The sequence below is a fragment of the Anolis sagrei genome, chromosome 9 (assembly GCF_037176765.1).
Source record: "Anolis sagrei isolate rAnoSag1 chromosome 9, rAnoSag1.mat, whole genome shotgun sequence".
NCBI lineage: Eukaryota > Metazoa > Chordata > Lepidosauria > Squamata > Dactyloidae > Anolis > Anolis sagrei.
In genome coordinates, this window is record NC_090029.1 from 32,582,114 (window position 1) to 32,606,142 (window position 24,029).

Genomic DNA, 24,029 nt, shown 5'->3' on the forward strand with positions numbered 1-24,029 from the left:
TTTCTACTGCTTTTTGGGAAACACCTATTTCTGTTCTGTATATGCTTTTTGTAAATAAACTGCTGTAGTTAGCTACGACTGGACTTTGTGTGGTGCTGGGTGAAAAGGTGTTCCAGGACTAGAGTGCAACAAAAACCAATTTCAACCCATTATCTTGCTCCACTGCATTCCTTTCTGCTTTGCACCCTTCTCCTTGGTGGATCTATACAGAAACACAAGTCTTAAAAAATACCAATAATCGTTTATTAAATTTCCTGCAATGACGGAGCCAATTAGCAATGACGATGGGCAGAGCTCCTGGTCCTATCAGGAAACAAATCCTAGCAGGCACCATTTTGGACCAATCATTAGCCAGCGTGGCAGTGCCTTTGTTTTGAATAGCTATCAAAGTGCTATAAATAAACCTGTATGTTCGCAATTTGGCTTATGTCAGTCTTTGGAGCAGAAACTATTGACGTTCATTTTGGCCAAGGTGGAATATTCACATCTGATTTTGCCTTCAACCCATCTGTCTCATTCGATCCTTTGAGAGCATGACACTCCATGTCCTGAACCCACAGTTCTTGTCATGGTTGAAATCACTCAACACGCTGATCTCCAAACTCTGGCCCTCCTAGTATTGTGAACTTTGCCGTCTTGACCAATGATCAAAGGTTCTGGGAACTGGAGGACCAGAGTTTGGGGATTGTTGGAGAATGAATGCAAAGAGGAAGTCACCGCATGCAAACCTTTGTCGTGATTGCCTTCCATCTGCAAATCTATGTCCTCAATGTGAAAGACCATGTGGATCCAGAATAGGACTTCACAGGTATTTGCAGACCCACTTATCATATAATCATAGAGTTGGAAGAGACCTCGTGGGCCATCCAGTCCAACTCCTGCCAAGAAGCGGGGAAATTGCATTCAAAGCACCCCCGACAGATGACCATCCTGCCTCTGCTTAAAAGCCTCCAAAGAAGGAGCCTCCACCACATTCTGGGGCAGAGAGTTCCACTGCTGAACAGCTCTCAGAGTTAGGAAGTTCTTCCTAATGTTCAAGTGGAATCTCCTTCCAAGACTCTACCTCTAGAAGTCGATCAGACTCAACCACGAGTGATGGTCCCATGAGTATGAGGATGATACATTTAAATATAGACAGGGATTTATCAGTGACGGGGATCTGGAATCTCAGGTGGAATTTCCTTTCCTGTCATTTGAAGCCATTGTTCCGCATCCTAGTCTCCAGGGCAACAGAAAACCAGCCTGTTCCCTCTGCCCTATGACTTCCCCTCATATCTCGATACATGGCCCTCATCATATCTCCTCTCAGCCTTCTCTTCTGCAGGCTAAACATGCCCAGCTCTTTAAGCCACTCCTCATAGGACTTGTTCTCCAGACCCTTGATCCTTAGAGTTGCCCTTCTCTGGACACATTCCAGCTGGTCAACATCTCCCTTCAACTGTGGTGCCCAGAATGGACACCATATTCCAGGTGTGGTCCGACCAAGGCAGAATAGAGGGCAAGCATGACTTCCCTGAATCAAGACACTAGACTCCTTTTGAGAATGAAGATGATATGTTTAAATATGGACAGGGCTCTATCAGTGACAGGGATCTGGAAAAGTGGGCCTGTTTGTTCCCAGGTCTGCCAACTCTGTTCCGAAGAATTAGAATGCTTTTGGACATTCAGGCACATTAAATCAACCCTAATAATGGCTCAATGAAGAAGGGCTGCATGGGTTCCATGAGCAGTAGAAAATGGGACAGAGAATCTTCTCAGGTGCGTCACTGTCTCAGGTAGCAAGAGTCTTATATTCCAATATGCATATTATTATTTGGTGCTTGAGCATAAACTGTCGTCGTCAGGCGTAGTCTACAGGTGCTGGTGCCAAATAAAACCTGTTGGTCTTGTGCTACGAGATTCTTTGTGGCATCTGTAACAGAAATGTGGCGCAGCGATGAAGGGAGGTTACCCGTTGTCTCCTGCACAATCCACTGCTTTGACTTTATCTGCTTACAAATCAGCCTCTGTTTGATGAAGCCAAATTTCTGATGTCTCTATCAGCTGTGACTAGGTGATTCAAACATTCACACTGTAAAAATGCAACAGAAAATTTCCCTCTACCCTTGAGGAAATTACTAGCTTATGTACCCAGTGTTGCCCACGTTAGGTATTTTGAGTTGGTGATGATAGGTATATGTGCAGAGTTTGGTCCTGATTCATTGTTGGTGGGATTCACATGGCTTTCCGGATGTGGGTGGACTACAATGCCCATCACCCTGTCAATCTCCCTCCCCCAACCTTGCTAATTTTTTTAAGTTGGTGATGATGGGTATGTGTGCCAAGTTTTGTTCCCCTCTTTGGAAGGACTTTATAGGTCCCGCAGTCTTAAGAGAGTTCAGAGCATTCCTGTGGATCCAGGTCACCCACCTTATTCCTTTTTTGAATTATTACCATCTGCCAGATGGTACCGGGTGACAAAGGCAAGGACAAACAGACTGAAAAACAGCCTTTATCCTAGAACTGTAACGATATTGAACTCCATAGTTTCACGTTGACATGGCATTGGGGGCTGTGCAAGTTAGGATGGTGAGAGTGTGGAAGGATGGGTGTGTTGTTTGTGATGTGTGCTGGGGAAAGCATTTAATTTCATCATACAATGTACAATGATAATAAAGTTATCTATTATATTATACTAGCCGTCCCCTGCCACGCATTGCTGTGGCCCACATGGGGATTCTGTGTGGGAGATTTGGCCCAATTCGATCGTTGGTGGGATTCAGAATGCTCTGTGATTGTAGATGAGCTATAAATCCCAGCAACTACAACTCCCAAATGTCAAGAATCTATTTTCCCCAAACTCCACCAGTGTTCACATTTGGGCATATTGAGTATTTGTGTAGAGTTTGGTCCAGATTCATCATTGTTTGAGTCCGCAGTGATCTCTGGATGTAGGTGAACTATAACTCCAAAACCAAAGGACACTACCCACCAAACCCTTCCAGTATTTTCTGTTGGTTGTAGGAGAAGTGTGTGCCAAGTTTGGTTCAATTCCATCGTTGGTGGGGTTCAGAATGCCTTTTGATTGTAGGTGAACTATAAATCCCAGCAACTACAACTCCCAAATGACAAAATCATTTTTTTTAGTGAAGGACATACATTGGGTTGTTAGGTGTCTTGTGACCAAATTTGGTGTCATTTTGCCCAGCAGATTTCAAGTTTTGTGAATACCACAAACGAACATTACATTTTTATTTATATAGATTATATTCAGATCCATGCTTGGTGGGATTCATGTTGCTCTCTGGATGTGGGTGGACTACAACTCCCATCATCCCCTATCAGTTCCCCCAAGTAACTGATTTAAGGTGGATCATGATGGGTATGTGTGCTAAGGTTGGTCCATCAAATCATATGGATCTGGATTAACTGTGTGTGTGTGTGTGTGTGTCAAATAAACATATTTTGACATAGAAAGAGACAGATAATTTACATATCTGAATGAATTACAACAATGGGGTTTGCCTTAGCTTGTTCAGATCATAATGACATTCCATGAGGTTTCGAAAGCGTGTTTGTGTGTTGCAAATCCATCCTTGTAAAGAAGGGGAACATGTCAGGATTGCTACTCTTCCCATTGCACCATCTTGGCCGAAAGCGTTTTCAAAAAGCTGGTTGTGTGTTCAGTTTCTCGCACCATCTCAGATTAACTCCTCCCAACCTGTGCATTGCTCTCGTTGTCTGTACCTCCCCTCTCCCTGTCAGCAAAAGAAGTATGAGATTGTCGAAGAGTCCACAATTTCCTTTTTTTCAGACTAACGCCATTTAATGATTGCACGTTTTTGTACTTCCATTGCACAATGTGTATCTCTGAGACCATCATTAGTAGTTAGCCATGGATCGTGCAATGCTCATCCTACTAAAGCTGCCGTTAGAGCACATCTGGGTAAACTTTGGCCCTCCAGGTGTTTTGGACTTCAACTCCCACAATTCCTAACAGCCTCAGGTCCTTTCCTTTCCCCCTCAGCTGCTTAAGTGGCCGAGGGGGAATAGATGAAGGGCTAGAAAGCAGGATCATCCAGTTTGCAGACAACACCAAATTGGGAGGGATAGCCAATACTCCAGAGGACAGGAGCAGGATTCAAAATGATCTTGACAGATTAGAGAGATGGGCCAAAACTAACAAAACGAAGTTCAACAGTGACAAATGCAAGATACTCCACTTTGGCAGGAAAAACGAAATGCAAAGAGACAGAATGGGGGATGATGATGCCTGGCTCGAGAGAAGTACGTGTGAAAAAGATCTTGGAGTCCTTGTGGACAACAAGTTAAACATGACTCAACAATGTGATGTGGCGGCAAAAAAGCCAATGGGATTTTGGCCTGCATCAAGAGGAGCCTAGTGTCTAGATCTAGGGAAGTCATGCTCCCCATGCTCTATTCTGCCTTGGTTAGACCGCACCTGGAATATTGTGACCAATTCTGGGCACCACAATTCAAGAAAGATATTGACAAGCTGGAAAGTGTCCAGAGGAGGGCGACTAAAATGATCAAGGGTCTGGAGAACAAGCCCTATGAGGAGCGGCTTAAGGAGCTGGGCATGTTTAGCCTGAAGAAGAGAAGGATGAGAGGAGATATGATAGCAGTGTATAAATATGTGAGAGGAAGCCACAGGGAGGAGGGAGCAAGCTTGTTTTCTGCTTCCTTGGAGACTAGGACGCGGAACAATGGCTTCAAACTACAAGAGAGGAGATTCCATCTGAACACGAGGAAGAACTTCCTGATTGTGAGAGCCGTTCAGCAGTGGAACTCTCTGCCCCGGAGTGTGGTGGAGGCTCCTTCTTTGGAAGCTTTTAAACAGAGGCTGGATGGCCATCTGTCAGGAGTGATTTGAATGCAATATTCCTGCTTCTTGGCAGAATGGGGTTGGACTGGATGGCCCATGAGGTCTCTTCCAACTCTTTGATTCTATGATTCTATGAGGCTGTTAGGAATGGTGGGAGTTGAAATCCAAAACACCTGGAGGGCCAAAGTTTGCTCAGGCATGAGGTAGAAGAACTACAGTGATGTATTTTTGCATGAACATTCTGGAAAGGATCCCTTTCTTCTACTCTCCCTTTTGAATTAAATTAATGGAAACTCCTTTTGTACATTGAACTCAGTTTGTACCTTTTGTAGTAAGTAGGAGAAAGAAAGACAATCTGGGACCATGAAAGGAGGAAAGAGAAATGGGGGCATTTTAAAAACAAAGGAAAAAATGGGAAAATATGGGCTAACTGGGATTTTCCCAGACAAATTGGAACTGTTTTGTAGGAAATTACTAGCTGGTGTTGCCCAGCTTGGGTAAAAACTATATTAAAGGTAAAGGTGGTCCCCTGACATTAAGTCCAGTCATGTCTGACTCTGGGGTGTGGTGCTCATCTCCATTTCTAAGCCGAAGAGCCAGCGTTGTCCGTAGACACCTCCAAGGTCATGTGGCCAGCATGACTGCATGGAACGCCGTTACCTTCCCGCCGGAGCGGTACCTATTGATCTACTCACATTTGCATGTTTTCGAACTGCTAGGTTGGCAGAAGCTAGGGCTGACAGCGGAAGCTCACGCCGCTCCCTGGAATCGAACCTGCGACCTTTCGATCAACAAGCTCAGTAGCTCAGTGCTTTAACCCACTGCGCCACCGGGGGCTCCAAAAACTATATTGAACTATATTAAATAGTATTTTTTTACAGTATTTATATTCTGCCCTTCTCACCCTGAAGGGGACTCGGGGTGGATCACAGAACATATGTACAGCAAACATTCAATGCCGTTCTACACTGACAGGAGAGACACAGTACATAGATAGAGGTATATAGACCTTTTCCCATCTTTGGAGTATTGGAAGTTGCGCTTGATTTCAGCCTGGGGTGTGAGTGTGTGTGTGTACTGTCACGCCATCTACCATGTCGAAGAGCTTCCTCCTTTTGATCAAATTGCCGACATTTTTCTGGTATTTTCCTTATGGTGCCATTAAAATACCTCCCCACTAAGCGGTACCTATTTATCTATTCACAGCTGTTTTGGATCTGCTACGTGGGCAGTGAGCTGGGTTGAAGGTCAGAATTATTTGTCGTGTCAGAACAACCAGTCAAATTATATTACATTTCTAACAGAACAAAACAAACAAGCAAATTACAAAATTTGTGAGTACGGTAGCTGATTAAATGTCCTTTGACCAGTATCTGGCCACTTGGAGTGTTTCTGGTGTTGCTGCAAGAAGGTCCTCCATGGTGCATGTAGAAGGGCGCAGGTTGCATTGCAGCAGGTGGTCTGTAGTTTGCTTTTCTCCACACTCGCATGTTCGAGGATTCCATTTTGTGGCCCCATTTCTGAAGGTTGGCTCTGCATCTCGTGGTGCCAGAGCGCAGTCTGTTCAGCGCCTCCCAAGTTGCCCAGTCCTCTGTGTGCCCAGGGGGGGAGTCTCTCATTTGGTATCAGCCATGGGTTGAAGTTCTGGGTTTGAGCCTGCCACTTTTGGACTCTCGCTTGCTGAGGTGTTCCAGCGAGTGTCTCTGTAGATCTCAGAAAACTATTTCTAGATTTAAGTCGTTGACGTGCTGGCTGATACCCAAACAGGGGATGAGCTGGAGATGTCTCTGCCTTGGTCCTTTCACTATTGGCTGCTACTTCCCGGCGGATGTCAGGTGGTGCAATATGCTCACCCCTGACCTGGGCTTCGAACTATCAACCTTTTGATTCTCAAGATTTATTGCAGCTGGTGGTTAACCTTTTTCATACGTACTGCTCTCGAGCCAGGCATTTTCCTAGTATCAACAGACCTCACTACCTCTGAGGATGCTTACCATAGATGCAGGCGAAATGTCAGGAGAAAATGCCTCTAGACCATGGCCATATAGCCCAAAAAAAACTACAACAACCCATAGCAAGAGCTGTTACCGATGCCTTTTTTCATGTCTGTTCTTCAGCATAGAAGCAAAGTATTTTTCTAACTCAAGCAGTTAACATTTAAAGGTCACTGTTGAGAAAAGTGCTCTTCCAGCAGGCGCCGTATTGAAAATTCAGTCTTATCAGGACAACTGGGACTCATGTGCTTTGTGCTACTTTAAAAGCCCTTCTAATGTGCGCACACTGGTCTCCGAACATGATGTTGATTTAAAAACTCTATTGATTCCAGTAGGAGCTCTGTGACAGCTGGAAGTAAATGGAATTTACTTCCTACCTAGAATTGTTCCCTAAAAGCTTTTCCTGATGGAAACTGAACAGAGTTAAGTCCCTTATTTGGAGCCAAGATTCACTGCTGCGCTTCAGATGCTCTTCTGTAATTATTATTCTGGGACTTCCAACCCAATAGGAATACTTTAAGGTGGTTTACAAAGCTGAAACCAAGTTCTCTAAGATGGGGGAAAAGACCCTCAGGAAATGTCAGGGTGTTTTCCTGTCCAAATCAATTTCATTTCTGAAACTTGTTGATGTTTTGCTCTTTCCAGTAGATTTCCAGTGACTAAAACCTTTCTTATTCCCACTCCCCCAGTGGGTTCATTTTTAATTCAGTATATCCAACAACGAAATTGATTGATTGCTTTCCTGTGTCCTCCTAAAATTTGGAAGTCAAGATATCCATCAAAGTATTTATTATTTACTAGCTGTCCCCTGCCACACGTTGCTGTGGCCCAGTCTGGTGATCTGGAAAATAAAGTAATGGTTTCTAATATATGTAATTTCTTTCTGCTTGTGGGTAAACAGTATTTCTTGGTGTTTCTTTGTCAGTGTTGATGTGGAGAGTGTCTGGTTTGCCTACTCTGGAATAGGTAACATATCATAGTCCTTCCTTAGGGGTCTGTTTCAAATCTATGATATTATATATCTCTCTGTGTGAATCATACCTATCTATCTATCTATCTATATCTATGGCTGGATGGCTCTCTGTCAGGAGGGTTTTAATTAGATTTTCTTGCCTTCGTGAAGGGAGTTGGACTGGATGGCCTTAAGTATTTTCTGTTGGTCATGGGGTTTCCGTATGGGAAATTTGTCCCAATTCTGTCGTTTGTGGGGTTCAGAATGCTCTTTGGTTGTAGGTGAACTATAAATCCCAGTAACTACAACTCTCAAATGTCAAGGTCTATTTCCCCTTAACTCCATCTGTGTTCATATTTGGGCATATGGAATATTTGTGCCAAGTTTGGTCCAGATCCATCATTGTTTGAGTCCACAGTGCTCTCTGGATGTAGGTGAACTACAACTCCCAAACTCAAGGTCAATGCCCACCAAACCCTTCTAGTGTTTTCTGTTGGCAGGGGCAGCTCAACCCATTACTCAAAGTATAGTTTGCAGTATAGTTGATTTTGTCCAAGGGCGCTCTTGGGGGAAATAGACCTTGACATATGTGAGTTGTAGTTACTGGAATGTATAGTTCATCTACAATCAAAGAGCATTCTGAACTCTACCAATGATGGAATTGAACCAAATATGGCACACAGAACTCCCACGACAAACAGAAAATATATATCAATGATTGATTGGGGAGGGGGGGGGGCGCCAAATTATGTTTGCTTACCATTGAAAATTACCTAGGGCCGCCTCTGTCTGTTGGTCATGGGAGTCCTGTGTATCACCTTTGGTTCAATTCCATCATTGGTGGAGTCCAGAATGCTCTTTGATTGTAGATGAACTATAAATCCCAGTAACCACAATTCCCAAATGACAAAATCAAAAAATTTTGAGTGAAGGACATACATTGGGTTGTTAGGTGTATGTTGTCCAAATTTGGTGTCAATTCGCCCACTGGTTTTTGAGTTCTGTTAATCCCACAAACGAACATTACATTTTTATTTATATAGATTTATTTGCAGTATTTATATTCTGCCCTTCTCACCCCGAAGGATGGGTCACAGAACATACATATACAGCAAACATCCAATGCCATTTTATACACAAACAAGACAAACATTTATGCATAGATAGAGGTACATATCGGCTTTTCCCATCTTCGGCATCTTGGAGGCTTTTGCGCTCGTTTTGGGGTCTGTGTGTGTGTGCTGTCCATCTCCATACCAAACAGCTTTGTTCGTAAACTTCCTCCTTTGATCAAATCACCGGCATTCCTTATTTACTCACATTTGCTTTCGAACCGCTAGGTAGGTGGAAGCTGAGCTAAAGGCCAAGAGCTCATCCTGACCCAAGCTTTGAACTTACAACTTTTCAACTGATAAGCTTTACTGCAGCTGCTAGTTTAACCTGCTGTGCTACAGCCCAACCCTAAGTAAACATCCATATTATTTCCAGATTGGTGGCGCAGTGGGTTAAACCCCTGTGCCGGCAGGACTGAAGACCGACAGGTCGCAGGTTCAAATCCGGGGAGAGGCGGATGAGCTCCCTCTTTCAGCTCTAACTCCTCATGCGGGAACATGAGAGAAGCCTCCCACAAGGATGATAAAAACATCAAATGATCCGGGTGTCCCCTGGGCAACGTCCTTGCAGACGGCCAATTCTCTCACACCAGAAACGACTTGCAGTTTCTCAAGTCGCTCCTGACACAACAAAAAAAAAATAATAATCCAGATTCATGAGAAGGACGACAGTAATACAATAATGGATATGATAAGCTATAATGAATCCAGGTAATTACTGCATTTGCCCAAATCCTGTGCCACAAGAGTGTGTTCACTATACTATATGTAATACAATGCCAGCAATGAAGTTGCAAGTTGTTGGGTTGTGATTTTTCTGGGCTGTATGGCCATGTTCCAGAAGCATTCTTTCCTTATGTTTCACCTGCATTTATGGCAGGCATCCTCAAAGGTTGCCTGCTATATTAACTTACTTACTTACTTACTTAGGCAATCCCTTGTTGTCCAAGTAGGATAATCTTCCAGGACTATGGAACCCTATTCTTGATCTGCATCGTCTCCCGCATTGAGGGCATTGGTTTCCAGGTGGAAGGCAGTCCAGTCAAGGTTGGCTTGACATGACTTCCTCTTGGCACGTTTCTCTCTTTCGCCCTCCATTCGTGCCTCTTCAAATTCTTCAGCACTGCTGGTCACAGCTGACCTCCAGCTGGAGCACTCAAGGGCCAGGGCTTCCCAGTTCTCAGTGCCTATGCCAGAGTTTTTAAGGTTGACTTTGAGCCCATCTTTCAATCTCTTTTCCTGCCCACCACCATTCCATTTTCCATTCTTGAGTTCAGAGTAGAGCAACTGCTTTGGGAGACGGTGGTCAGGCATCCGGACAATGTGGCCGGTCCAGTGGAGTTGATGGCAGAGGACCATCGCTTCAATGCTGGTGGCCTTTACTTCTTCCAGCACGCTGACATTTGTCCGCTTGTCTTCCCAAGAGATTTGCAGGATTTTCTGGAGGCAGCGCTGATGGAACCGTTCTAGGAGTTGCATGTGACGTCTGTAGACAGTCCACGTTTTGCAGGCATATAGCAGGGTCGGGAGGACAATAGCTTTATAAACAAGAACCTTGGCATCTCTGCGGATGTCCTGGTCCTCAAACACTCTCTGCTTCATTCGGAAAAAGGCTGCACTCGCAGAGCTCAGGCGGTGTTGTATTTCAGTCTTAATGTTGATGTCTGTAGACAGTCCATGTTTCGCAGGCGTATAGCAGGGTTGGGAGGACAATGGCTTTATAAACAAGTACCTTGGTATCCCTATGGATGTCCCGGTCCTCAAACACTCTCTGCTTCATTTGGAAAAATGCTGCACTCGCAGAGCTCAGGCAGTGTTGTATTTTGGTGTCGATGTTGACTTTGGAGAGGTGGCTGCCAAGGTAGTGGAAATGGTCAACCTTTTCTAATCTTACACCATTAAGCTGTATCTCTGGCATTGGAGAGGGATTGGCTGGTAACTGCTGGAAGAGAACTTTGGTTTTCTCAATGTTCAATGACAGGCCGAGCTTCTCGTATGCTTCTGTGAAGATGTTTAGAGTGGCTTGTAGGTCTTCTTCTGAATGCACACAGACGACATTGTCATCAGCATACTGGAGTTCTATAACAGATGTTGCTGTAACTTTTGCCTGCTATAGATGCAGGCAAAATATTAGAAGAGAATGCTTCTGGAAGATGGTCATACAGCCCAGAAAACTCACAGCAGCACAGTGATTCCAGCCATTAAAGCCTTCGACAGTACATTGCAAGTCATGGTGTCTTGTACACCCAAAACACCATTTTTTGCTGGCTTAGGTATAGGTTTAGGTCTAAAGACATTAAGAAACTGAAGCCGGGGGTTGGGGGGGTTGCATTGGCTGATTTGTGTTGGAAAATCTCAGTTCTAAGTCAACGCGAAATTGAGTGCTTTCCAACAAATATTTGTAAACGAGATGCATTGCTTTGTGTTTCTCCGAGGATGTAATTACCGTCTCCTACGCAGCACTCCCTGCTGTTTTGGAAGGATGTCAGGCCTGATCTTCTCCCGATCTTGTTAGATTCCCTTACGGATTGCAAGCTAAACAGTCTGGATGAGTGCCTTGCAAGAATCGAGGAAATTCCTCCGTGGGAAACTGGCTTGAGTTTTGTGGGATATTTAAGTTGCTGTGTTTTTGATTGTGAACTGCTTTAAGTCTCCGTACAGAGAGATAAATCCGGATATATATTGTATATACATATAATATTGATAATATTACAATGTCATGCAATATAATGCTCCTAATAATAATAATATATCCTCCAGGAAATAAAGCCCGACTGTTCACTGGAGGGAAAGATACTAGAGACAAAGTTGAAGTACTTTGGCCATATCATGAGGAGACAGGAGAGCCTAGAGAAGACAATTATGCTGGGGAAAGTGGAAGGCAAAAGGAAGAGGGGCCGACCAAGGGCAAGATGGATGGATGGCATCCTTGAAGTGACTGGACTGACCTTGAGGGAGCTGGGGGTGGTGACGGCCGACAGGGAGCTCTGGCGTGGGCTGGTCCATGAGGTCACGAAGAGTCGGAGACGACTGAACGAATGAACAACAACAATATTACATGTAATATTACAAATAATATTACAGTATTGTGGTATTGTACATTAGCGTAATATAGAATACTAATATTGTGCTATGCTAATAATATATTGTATGTACATAGAACTTGTAAGCCGCTCTGAGTCCTCTTTGGGGTGAGAAGAGCAGGATATAAATGTCATAAGTAAGGAAAGAAATTAATATAATAAATTAATAATAAATGTCATAAGTAAGTAAATAAATTAATATAATAAATTAAGTAAGTAAATAAATTAATATAATAAATTAAGTAAATAAATTTTATTTATTTATTGTGTAATCAGCAACCATACCATTGTATTACATTTCTAACAGTCTGGTTGTGACCCCCAGGTTGTGCCAGTCAGCTTTCATATGATATTGTTTCTAGCACCCACTTTTTGCTTGATGTTCAGGCAGTAAAGAAATTAATATAATAAATTAAGTAAGTAAATAAATTAATGCAATAAATTAAGTAAAGATATTAATTAATATAATAAATTAAGTAAGTAAATAAATAATACAATAAATTAAGTAAGTAAAGAAATTAATATAATAAATTAAATAAATAAAGAAATTAATACATAAAGTAAATATAGAAATTAATATAATACATTAAGTAAAGAAATTAATATAATAAATTAAGTAAGTAAAGAAATTAATATAATACATTAAATAAAGAAATTAATACAATAAATTAAGTAAATAAAGAAATTAATATAATACATTAAGTAAGTAAAGAAATTAATATAATAAATTAAGTAAATAAAGAATTTAATATAATACATTAAGTAAAGAAATTAATATAACAAATTGAGTAAGTAAATAATTCAATATAATAAATTAAGTAAGTAAAGAAATTAATATAATACATTAAGTAAGTAAAGAAATCAATATAATAAATTATGTAAAGAAAGAAATTAATAAATAAATTAAGTAAGTAAAGAAATTAATATAATAAATTAAGTAAAGAAATTAATATAATAAATTAAGTAATAAAGAAATTAATATAATAAATCAAATAAGTAAAGAAATTAATATAATAAATTAAGTAAGTAAAGAAATTAATATAATACATTAAATAAATAAAGAAATTAATAAATAAATTAAGTAAGTAAAAAAATTAATACAATAAAGTAATAAAGAAATTAATATAATACATTAAGTAAGTAAAGAAATTAATACAATAAATTAAGTAAGTAAAGAAATCAATATAATACATTAAGTAAGTAAAGAAATTAATATAAAAATTAAGTAAGTAAATAAATCAATATGAATTAAGTAAGTAAATAAATTAATATAATAAGTTAATAAATTATAAATTATATTAATAAATTAATACAAAAATAAATAATAAATAAATTATATGAATCGATAACACTTTAAAGCCTAGGGATCAATGCTAGGTAATACTTAGAGTGGTATAGTTTGCAAAGGCACCAATATTCTCTGGCAGAGAAAAGACTTTGAACCATCTCCCAATCCCTAGCATTCAATGATACCAAGCCTTTGGGAGAGTGGCTCCCGACCCGCGCTTCTCTTGGCCGCCGATAGAAGGCGCTCGCGAGGCCTGGCTTCCTTCTCTCTCTCTCTTTCTGCGGAGAAGCCGCGCAAAGGGCCGGAAGCGGAAGTAGCTGGTCGGAAGCTCAGCCGGTAAGATGTTGTTTACATGTCGCCCTGACCTGATCGTTTGAATGCGTTCTGTCTTAACTTATGGGTCGTTTGGGTTTCTTCTCACCCCCACTTTGCTTGTGCAGTGTGCTTAGAATACACTCCAGATCTTTATAATTATAATATATTGTTATTATTTCTCTTAATTCCTCTTTGATCTTTAGGCTTTTATATTTGGTTTTTGTCCCATTTTTAATGTGTCCTGAGCAGGGAAGAAGGGCTTTCCGCCTTTACAGCACATGGAGCAGAGATAATGCTTGGCCAATTTGGGCCTTCCAGGTTTAGAAAAGGCAGAGGAATGAGAGACCACATTGCCAATATCTGGATGCTGGATATTATTATTATATATCACATTATTATTATAACTTTATTTGTACCCTGCTCTGTTGGAGGAAAGTTCTGAGAGTGCCTTGGACTGCGAAAAGATCCAACCAGTCCATCCTCCAGGAAATAAAGCCCGGCTGCTCATTGGAGGGAAGGAGACTAGAGACAAAGTGGAACTCCTTTGGCCACATCCTGAGGAGAAGACAATCATGCTGGGGAAAGTGGAAGGCAGTGCAAGGAAAGTGCAAAAGCCGGGTTGCAGGTCAACATCAAAAAAACCAAGATTATGGCAACAAGAATGATTGACAACTGGAAAATAGAGGGAGAAAATGTGGAGGCCGTGACAGGGTTTGTATTTCTAGGTAGGAAGATGACTGCAGATGCAGATTGTGGCCAGGAAATCAGAAGACGCTTCCTTCTTGGGAGGAGAGCAATGTCCAATCTCGATAAAATAGTAAAGAGTAGAGACATCAGACTGGCAACAAAGATCCATTGCCTAGTCAAAGCCATGGTATTCCCTGTAGTCACCTACGGATGTGAGAGGTGGACCTTCGGGAAGGCTGAGCGAAGGAAGATCGATGCTTTTGAGCTGTGGTGTTGGAGGAAAGTGCTGAGAGTGCCTTGGACTGCGAGAAGATCCAACCAGTCCATCCTCCAGGAAATAAAGCCCAACTGCTCATTGGAGGGAAGGAGACTAGAGACAAAGTCCTTTGGCCACATCATGAGGAGACAGCAAAGCCTAGAGAAGACAATGATGCTGGGGAAAGTGGAAGGCAAAAGGAAGAGGGGCCGACCAAGGGCAAGATGGATGGATGGCATCCTTGAAGTGACTGGACTGACCTTGAAGGAGCTGGGGGTGGTGACGGCCGACAGGGAGCTCTGGCGTGGGCTGGTCCATGAGGTCATGAAGAGTCGGAGACGACTGAACGAATGAACAACAACAACAGCATCTCCCAAGGGATTCAATGCGGCTTACACAGGCCGAAGCCCCAAACACAATACAACAATACAATACCTAAAGCAAATTAAAAACAGTTAAGCAGAGTAAACAATAACAGTAACAATACACGAAGACACTATTAAAACTGGGCCGGCCAGAGTAGTGGGTACAGGATTAAAAGTGCTGATGTGGCGGGAGGAAAGTAGGATTATAAGGTAAGTGCAGTGTGCAGAGTGCAATGATCGTGGTTCTACTAAAGTGCTTCTAGGACTTGGTGCTGGAGGTTCCTAAACTGAAAAGGCACGTCGGAACAACCAGGTTTTCAAATTCTTTCTGAAGACTGCCAATGTAGGGGCCTGTCTAAGATCTTTCGGGGGGGGGGGCGTTCCAAAGTCGGGGGGCCACCACAGAAAAGGCCCTGTCTCGTGTCCCCACCAAGCGCGCTTGCGACGCAGGCGGGATCACGAGCAGGGTCTCTCCAGATGACCGGAGTGAGCGTGTGGGTTCGTAGACAGCGATATGGTCATGCAGGTAGGCTGGTCCCAAACCATTCAGGGCTTTGTAGGTAAGCACCTGCACCTTAAATTGGGCTTGGAAAATAAACTGCAGCCAGTGGAGCTCCTTGAACAGGAGGGTTGACCTCTCTCTGTAATGAGCCCCGGTTAACATCCTGGCCGCTGCCCGTTGGACCAGTTGGAATTTCCAAGCCGTTTGCAAGGGCAGCCCCACGTAGAGCGCATTGCAGTAATCCAATCTAGAGGTGACCAAGGCATGGACCACCCCAGCCAGATCAGCCTTTGCGAGGTACGGACGCAGCTAGCGCACAAGTCTCAGTTGTGCAAAAGCCCTCCCGGACACTGCCGACGCCTGAGCCTCAAGCGTAAGCGATGAGTCCAAGAGGACTCCCAAGCTACGGACCTGTGGCTTCAGGGGGAGTGTAACCCCGTCCAACACAGGTTGCCACCCTATACCCCGGTCAGGTTTACGATCGACCAGGAGGACCTCTGTCTTGTCGGGATTGATCTGGATAATGGAGATAATAATTCCCCATCTTCATTGCTATGATACTTCATCTTGTTGACGGGAAGCTTCCCATCGGAGTGGAAGTCATCTATCGGACAGATGGCAAGCTGTTTAACCTCAGCAGACTGAAAGCCAATACCAAGCTTACAACCACATCTGTTATAGAACTCCAGTATGCTGATGACAACGTCATCTGTGCGCATTCAGAAGAAGATCTACAAGCCACTCTCAACACCTTCGCAGAAGCATACACGAAGCTTGGCCTGTCACTGAACATCGAGAAAACCAAAGTGCTGTTCCAACAGTCACCAGCCATCCCCTCCCCATTGCCAGAGATACAGCTTAATGGTGTAACATTAGAAAATGTGGACCATTATTATTTGTTAGGTTTTACAGATTTAGATCTACAACTGACGGAACAAGAGGATAAACTTTTTACATATATGACGACTGCCACTAGAATTGTTTTTGCTAGAGAATGGAAGAAAGACTCAGTACCAGCCGCACAGGAATGGGTGGAAAAAATCAGAGAAATAAAGGACATGGATGAATTGACTTTTTTGTTGAAGAAAAATACAGGTATGATACTAAGAAGAACGAATTGGGATAATCTCCATGAATATCTGGACAATTTGAGAAAATAAGAAACAAGAGAGACAATTTCTTTTTGAACTTATTTTATATTTTTGAATAATAAGATATGATCCAAGAAGATGGAATGGAAGTCATTTTTTTGTTTTTCTTTTTTGGTTTTTTTGTGTACTTTTGTAGGATTTTTTTAGGGGTTATTTGGGATTTTAGCATACTTTTTTGCTTCTTCTTTTTTCTTTCTTTTCTTCATTTCCTCACTTTCCTATACTTTATTGTTCTCACTCTTTCATTGTAATCTATATAAAAATTAATAAAATTTTAATAACAGAAAATGTGGACTATTTCTGCTACCTTGGCAGCCACCTCTCCACCAAAGTCAACATCAACACCGAAATACAACACCGCCTGAGCTCTGCGAGTGCAGTATTTTCCCAAATGAAGCAGAGAGTGTTTGAGGACCAGGACATCCGTAGGGATACCAAGGTGCTTGTCTATAAAGCTATTGTCCTCCCAACCCTGCTATACACCTGCGAAACGTGGACTGTCTACAGACATCACATGCAACTCCTGGAACGATTCCATCAGCGCTGCCTCCAGAAAATCCTGCAAATCTCTTGGGAAGACAAGTGGACAAATGTCAGCGTGCTTGAAGAAGCAAAGACCACCAGCATTGAAGCAACATTCCTCCACCATCAACTCCACTTGACCGTCCACCTTGTCTGGATGCCTGACCACTGTCTCCCAAAGCAGTTGCTCTACTCTGAACTCAAGAATGGAAAATGGAATGTTGGTGGGCAGGAAAAGAGATTGAACGATGGCCTCAAAGCCAACCTTAAAAACTCTGGCGTAGACACTGAGAACTGGGAAGCCCTGTCCCTTGAGCGCTCCAGCTGGAGGTCAGCTGTGACCAGCAGTGCTATAGAATTTGAAGAGGCACAAATGGAGGGCGAAAGAGAGAAATGTGCCAAGAGGAAGCTGTGTCAAGTCAACCCCAACCGGGACGCCTTCCGCCTGGAAACCAATGCCCTCACTGCGGGAGAACATGCAGATCAAGAATATTTATTTATTATATTTATTTATTTATTTATTTTTATAAAAAAAATCACAGCAACCCAAAGTATTTTTGTTTGTCTGTTGCTAGGTGAAGTGGCCCTCTGTGATGTCACTGGGAAAGAAATATCACTTGTAAGAGAGAAAGGGAAAAAAGAAAATGAAAAAGAAGGAAGAGGGGGAGAGAAAGGGAAAGGAGGAGAAAGGAAAGGGAAAAAAGATGTGAGGGGAGGAAAAAGAAGTCATGAACTCAGGGGGTATATACACTAGTGTGGTTGATATTTATATACTAGCCAGGTTAGGTTTTTTATATATATTTGGGCTATTGACCTTTTCAGCTCAATGATTTATATGAGTCGTTGACTTTCAAAGATTGACATAATAGCTTTTTAAAAAATCTTTTATATACAGGATTAGCAGAGATTGCAGAATGGCTTCCACCACAGAGACTCCTCAAAATACTTCGGAAGATGAGGAAACCCAGAAGGATGTCCAGCCACCTGAAGATCCACCTCCTGCAGTTGAGGATAGCCTGAGTAGAGAACCTAGCATATCCGAGATTCTGCAGAAGTATGAAAAGATGTTTGCCCATCGATTTACAGCAGAGGATGAAGAATATCAGAAATATGTCCAGCGTCCCGCAGCCAAACCTCCTTTAATACAAGATTGGAGAAGCAGATCGGGTGGAAACCAGCGATACAGAGATCGGTACTAAATTTTCCTTTGGCTTTAGAAGTTTGATTCCATTGAGAGGAAAGCCAGAATTGGGCAGTATAGGGGTGTTTGTGTAGTGTGCGGTTCTTAAGCAGAGGCCGTTTTGTGGAGCAAATAGTGTTAGACCAGAATGCTTACTCTTCGTCCTTGCAGGTGCATTACTAACCTTTCATAGAATCATAGAAACATAGAATCAAAGAGTTGGAAGAGGCCTCATGGGCCATCCAGTCCAACCCCCTGCCAAGAAGCAGGAATATTGCATTCAAAACACCCCTGACAAATGGCCATCCAGCCTCTGATTAAAAGCTTCCAAAGAAGGAGCCTCCACCACACTCCGGGGCAGAGAGTTCCACTGCTGAACGGCTCTCACAGTCAGGAAGTTCTTCCTCATGTTCAGATGGAATCTCCTCTCTTGTAGTTTGAAGCCATTGTTCCGCGTCCTAGTCTCCAAGGAAGCAGAAAACAAGCTTGCTCCCTCCTCCCTGTGGCTTCCTCTCACATATTTATACATGGCTATCATATCTCCTCTCAGCCTTCTCTTCTTCAGGCTAAACATGCCCAGTTCCCTAAGCCGCTCCTCATAGGGCTTGTTCTCCAGACCCTTGATCATTTTAGTCGCCCTCCGCTGGACACATTCCAACTTGTCAATATCTCTCTTTAATTGTGGTGCCCAGAATTGGACACTTTGATTGACAACTAAAAGGGAAGTGCAGTTGGCTTCCCCCATTTGCAGCTTTGATTCTTCATGGATTCTTCATGGATTTGATTACAAAGTTCTCTTTAGGATACTCTAGGCCAGTGTTTCTCAACCTTCCTAATGCCACAACCCCTTAATACAGTTCCTCATGTGGTGGATTTTGAGGGGAATTGGCCTAGATATTTTGAAGTTGTAGGTACTGGGATTTATAGTTTACCTTCAATCAATGAGCACTCTGAATTCCACTAAAGATGGAATTGGACCTAACATAGCATACAGGGCCCCCATGACCAATAAAAATACTGGACGTCGTTGGGGAAAATTCACCTTGATTTGGGGGAGTTGTAGTTCATCTACATCCAGAAAGCACTGTGAACCCAAACACCGATGGATCTGGACCAGACTTGGCACACATAGTGATATTCTGAATCATAGAATCAAAGAGTTGGAAGAGACCTCATGGGCCATCCAGTCCAACCCCATTCTGCCAAGAAGCAGGAATATTGCATTCAAATCACCCCTGACAAATGGCCATCCAGCCTCTGCTTAAAAGCTTCCAAAGAAGGAACCTCCACCACACTCCGGGGCAGAGAGTTCCACTGCTGAATGGCTCTCACAGTCAGGAAGTTCTTCCTAATGTTCAGATGGAATCTCCTCTCTTGTAGTTTGAAGCCATTGTTCCGCGTCCTAGTCTCCAAGGAAGCAGAAAACAAGCTTGCTCCCTCCTCCCTGTGGCTTCCTCTCACATATTTATACATGGCTATCACATCTCCTCTCAGCCTTCTCTTCTTCAGGCTAAACATGCCCAGTTCCCAGAAATTTGATTACTGGAGGGGTTTGGGGGGAACTGACCTTCCTTTCTGGGAGTTGTAGTTCACCCGCAACCAGAGAAACTATGACCTCCACTGGTGATGGGCCTGGTCCAAACTTGGCACACAGAACCCCTATGACTAACTCAACCTACTGGTAGGGTTTATTTATTTATTTATTTATTTATTTATTTATTTATTTAGAGCTTTTATAACCCGATCTTCTCGACCTCTGAAGAGGGGCTCAGGCCGGCTAACAGCAGAAAATTTAAGAGGATAGTGGGAATTGTAGTTTAACCTACAGCCAGAGAGTACACTGAACCCCATCAATGATGCATCTAGAGCAGACTTGCACAACATAACAAACTTTAAGTATTGATGGAGTTTCTTGGGGTTAACCTGGCATGATGCCAGGTACAGGAGCTAGTAGTAAATAAATTTATTATTTATTTCTCAGCCCGAGGGCAACTCATGGCGGTTTACAAAATGGCACAATTCGATGCCCACAACAGTACAAAAATAATTTAAACATTAAAAACATTTAACACAGGTAAAAATTCATTACAATTAACATCAGTAACACAATAAAAACCATAAGTCCTCCGCATTTCATTACCAGTCATTATCCAGTCACATTGTCTAACTGTTCCGAGATCAGAGTTTCCTAGCTGCGTTTGGGAAGGCCTGCTCATATAGCCAGGTTTTAACTTTTTTGTGAAACGTTAAGAGGGTGGGGGCTGATCTAATGTCCCTGGGGAGGGCATTCCACAACCGAGGGGCCACCGCTGAGAAGGCCCTATCCCTCGTCCCCGCCAATCGAGCCTGTGAGCCTGCATCAATAGGAGCATAGTGTCTAGATCTAGGGAAGTCATGCTACCCCTTTATTCTGTTTTGGTTAGACCACATCTGGAATATTGTGTCCAGTTCTGGGCACCACAATTCAAGAGAGATATTGACAAGCTGGAATGTGTCCAGAGGAGAGCGACTAAAATGATAAAAGGTCTGGAGAACAAGCCCTATGAGGAGCGGCTTAAGGAGCTGGGCATGTTTAGCCTGAAGAAGAGAAGGCTGAGAGGGGATATGATAGCTATGTATAAATATGTGAGAGGAAGCCACAGGGAGGAGGAGGGAGCAAGCTTGTTTTCTGTTTCTTTGGAGACTAGGACGCAATGGAACAGTGGCTTCAAACTACAAGAGAGGAGATTCCATCTGAACATGAGGAAGAACTTCCTGACTGTGAGAGCCGTTCAGCAATGGAACTCTCTGCCTGGAGTGTGGTGGAGGCTCCTTCTTTGGAAGCTTTTAAACAGAAGCTGGATGGCCATCTGTCAGGGGTGATTTGAATGCAATATTCCTGCTTCTTGGCATAATGGGGTTGGACTGGATGGCCCATGAGGTCTCTTCCAACTCTTGTATTCTATGATTCTATGAAGGTGGCAGGGCCGAGAGCAGGGCCTCCCTAGAAGATCTTTTCCTAGAGGGTACGTAAGGAGAGATATGTTCAGACAGGTAAGCAGGACCAGAATAAATGTATTCTTTGACTTTAGTGTTTACATTTTTAAAAAATATCTGAGATATATTTTGACATAATCAATTATTTTTGTTCGTCCTATATAATAATGGATATGTTTTGCTGTGGAATGTGGTTGAACATGTGTCCTTCTCCCTTAATACAGATTCAGAGACAACCGACAATATAAAGGCAGAGGAGACCGATACGACCGGCAAGGAGGCTACAGGTCCAACCAGTGGCAAGACAGAGGCTGGGGGAACAGCTATTCCCAGCGCCGTCAAGGACAAATGTCCTTCTCCCAACATGGACGGCAGTCCCACTATGGCTATGGTTCATACTCGCAGGGCTATTACTAGTATGGCGTTGAGCATTGATTGTCCAGCATAACAAGTAGTTTCCTTGATTCCATCCGTTTTATCCTAGTTTCATTTTTAATTAAGTTTTATTTTTTTTAAAAATTGAAATATTCTGCAGTCTTACTTCAAGAAAGGAGACAAAGAATGAGAAACTGAAATTTAAAAAGCGAACTGTGAACTTGTGGCTTTGCCTTCCTTGTCGCTCTGTCATAAATATTTGATGTTTGAAGGGGATTTGCTTTGCTTCACAAGCATTTGAATGTCTGACATACATATTTTGTGGGAAGGATTATGAAAGTCAGTAATACATCAGGATAGAGAAATGTTATGTTCTTGTTGCCTTTTTTCTATTGCTGATAAATAAGCTTTCAGGTTTTTTCCCTCCCAATGGACTCTTCTGAAGCGCTGTTAATCCCTGTGGCACATTTGGTTTAAGTTTAATTTGCAAACAGCCAATGAGCTGAAGTGTCAAACTGAGGTAAAAACCTTTGTGAGAGATGAAGTATTTCATTTTGTTTTTATATCCATTGTCATGACACAGCATCATTTTAAATTGGTTATTCCTGCTCTCTTTGTTTCTCAGAGAGCTTCCTGTTTGGACTGTTGTACAGGGTGGAATAAAACTAGATACTGAATGAAATGTGAATGAATGTGTATTTCATCCTGAGGACTCTGGGGACTTTCAATAATACTTTCGATGCATAGGATGTTTCAAACGTTTCACAGATAACACTGTTCAGCGGAGAAAAAGTTTCGGGCCTGAAAATAGTTCTTCTTTTATGATTTTGGGGTGCTGAAAACGAAAATGACATTTAAAAATGTATATTGGCTCTAGTTTTTATGATATAAGCAATCACGTGATCACGTATGGTTGAAAAAATGCATGTTGCGACTTACACTATGGAAGATTCTAGAATACTCTAGAAAGTTTGATGACGCAGTATTAGTGCCGTGTGCAAAAGCCAGAAAGCCCTATATAAGGCCAGACTTTTGAACGGTGAGGGTCAGTCAGTTCAAGACTGAGACAGTCTCGTTAAACATCGTTTTACATTGTTCTTTTTACTGTAGTTATGTCTACTCGCACGTGTGTCAATAAAGCACTATGGAAAAAAGATCAAGGTAAATGGACTCCGTCAATGCTGTCAGACTCCTGCTGGAGCATTGCAAGAGGGAATCCTTTCCTTGAATACAAAAGAAAAGTCAAGAGAAGCAAACAGGATAGAAACTAAAGTCACGATTAAAGCGACATTTAAACTTTCAGACTTTTCAACTGCATTAGGCCTACTCATAGAGTTTCTTGCTGCACAAACATAAACAATAGACTAATTAAATAAATATTTCTCATGTATAAACTATTGGCAATATAATTTGACTAAAATTTAGTAAATATTCACGGTTTATATACATGCAGTAAGGTTAGGCGCATTATCATAATATTAACGAATTACCTATTGTGGAGAAAATTGAAATAGCTGTTGCATAAAAACCAGAGCCAATTAACACATTTAATTATTATATTTGAATTCAGCATGTTAAATTTATTAAGAAACGGCACATTTCGTTTCCGTAACTGAGAAAAACTGAAAATTTGTAGAATAGTGTAATCTAACCTTGGGAAGGAGTCCCCGGTGACGCAGTGGGTTAAAGCACTGAGCTGCTGAGCTGGTTGATTGAAAGGTCGCAGGTTCGATTCCAGGGAGTGGCGTGAGCTTCTGCTGTCAGCCCTAGCTTCTGCCAACCTAGCAGTTCGAAAACATGTAAATGTGAGTAGATCAGTAGGTACCGCTCCGGTGGGAAGGTAACGGTGCTCCATGCAGTCATGCCGGCCACATGACCTTGGAGGTGTCTACGGACAACGCTGGCTCTTCGGCTTAGAAATGGGGATGAGCGCCACACCCCAGAGTCAGACATGACTGGACTTAATGTCAGGGGACTACCTTTACCTTTTTAACCTTGGGAAAGCTCATTTTCTGAATAATTTCCAGAATTTTATTTATTTATTTATTTAGAGTTTTTTATAACCTGGTCTTCTCAACCTCCGGAGAGGGACTCAGGCCGGCTAACAACAGAGGATTCAATACAATAAGATAGAGCAAATATACATCATCAATATAAAATACATTAAAATACAATTCATACCATTTACAAAAAAAGTCAGTTCGTGAAGAGTGAAATCACAAATTACAAATTCATCGCCATCCGCCAGTAGGTCAACAGTTATTGACTCAGTCATCAATATGCAAATGCAGTGTCCCAAAGCCATGATTTTACCAGCTTTCTGAAAGTCAGGAGGGAAGAGGCAGATCTAATCCCCATCGGGAGGGAGTTCCAGAGCCGAGGGGCCACCACCGAGAAGGCCCTGTCCCTCGTTCCCACCAAGCGCGATTGCGAAAGAGGTGGAACT

The 24,029-nt window shown here is 42.4% G+C and overlaps 1 protein-coding gene across 1 annotated transcript; it reads left to right on the forward strand.

The window, feature by feature from the left end:
* The first annotated feature begins 13,502 nt into the window (after positions 1-13,502).
* Positions 13,503-22,265, forward strand: RAMAC (RNA guanine-7 methyltransferase activating subunit). Its single transcript, XM_060755223.2, has 3 exons — positions 13,503-13,590; positions 17,948-18,244; positions 21,433-22,265. Exons 2-3 carry the CDS (start codon positions 17,967-17,969, stop codon positions 21,623-21,625), a joined length of 471 nt encoding a protein of 156 aa, XP_060611206.2. The 5' UTR covers positions 13,503-13,590; positions 17,948-17,966; the 3' UTR covers positions 21,626-22,265.
* Positions 22,266-24,029: the final 1,764 nt, after the last annotated feature.

What these genes read in the sequence shown, in the direction of transcription:
- RAMAC (XM_060755223.2), top strand. Translation starts at nt 17,967, where the DNA reads ATGGCTTCCACCACAGAGACTCCTCAAAATACTTCGGAAGATGAGGAA. An exon ending in AACCAGCGATACAGAGATCG is followed by an intron (nt 18,245 to 21,432) that starts GTACTAAATTTT and finishes CCCTTAATACAG; the next exon opens with ATTCAGAGACAACCGACAAT.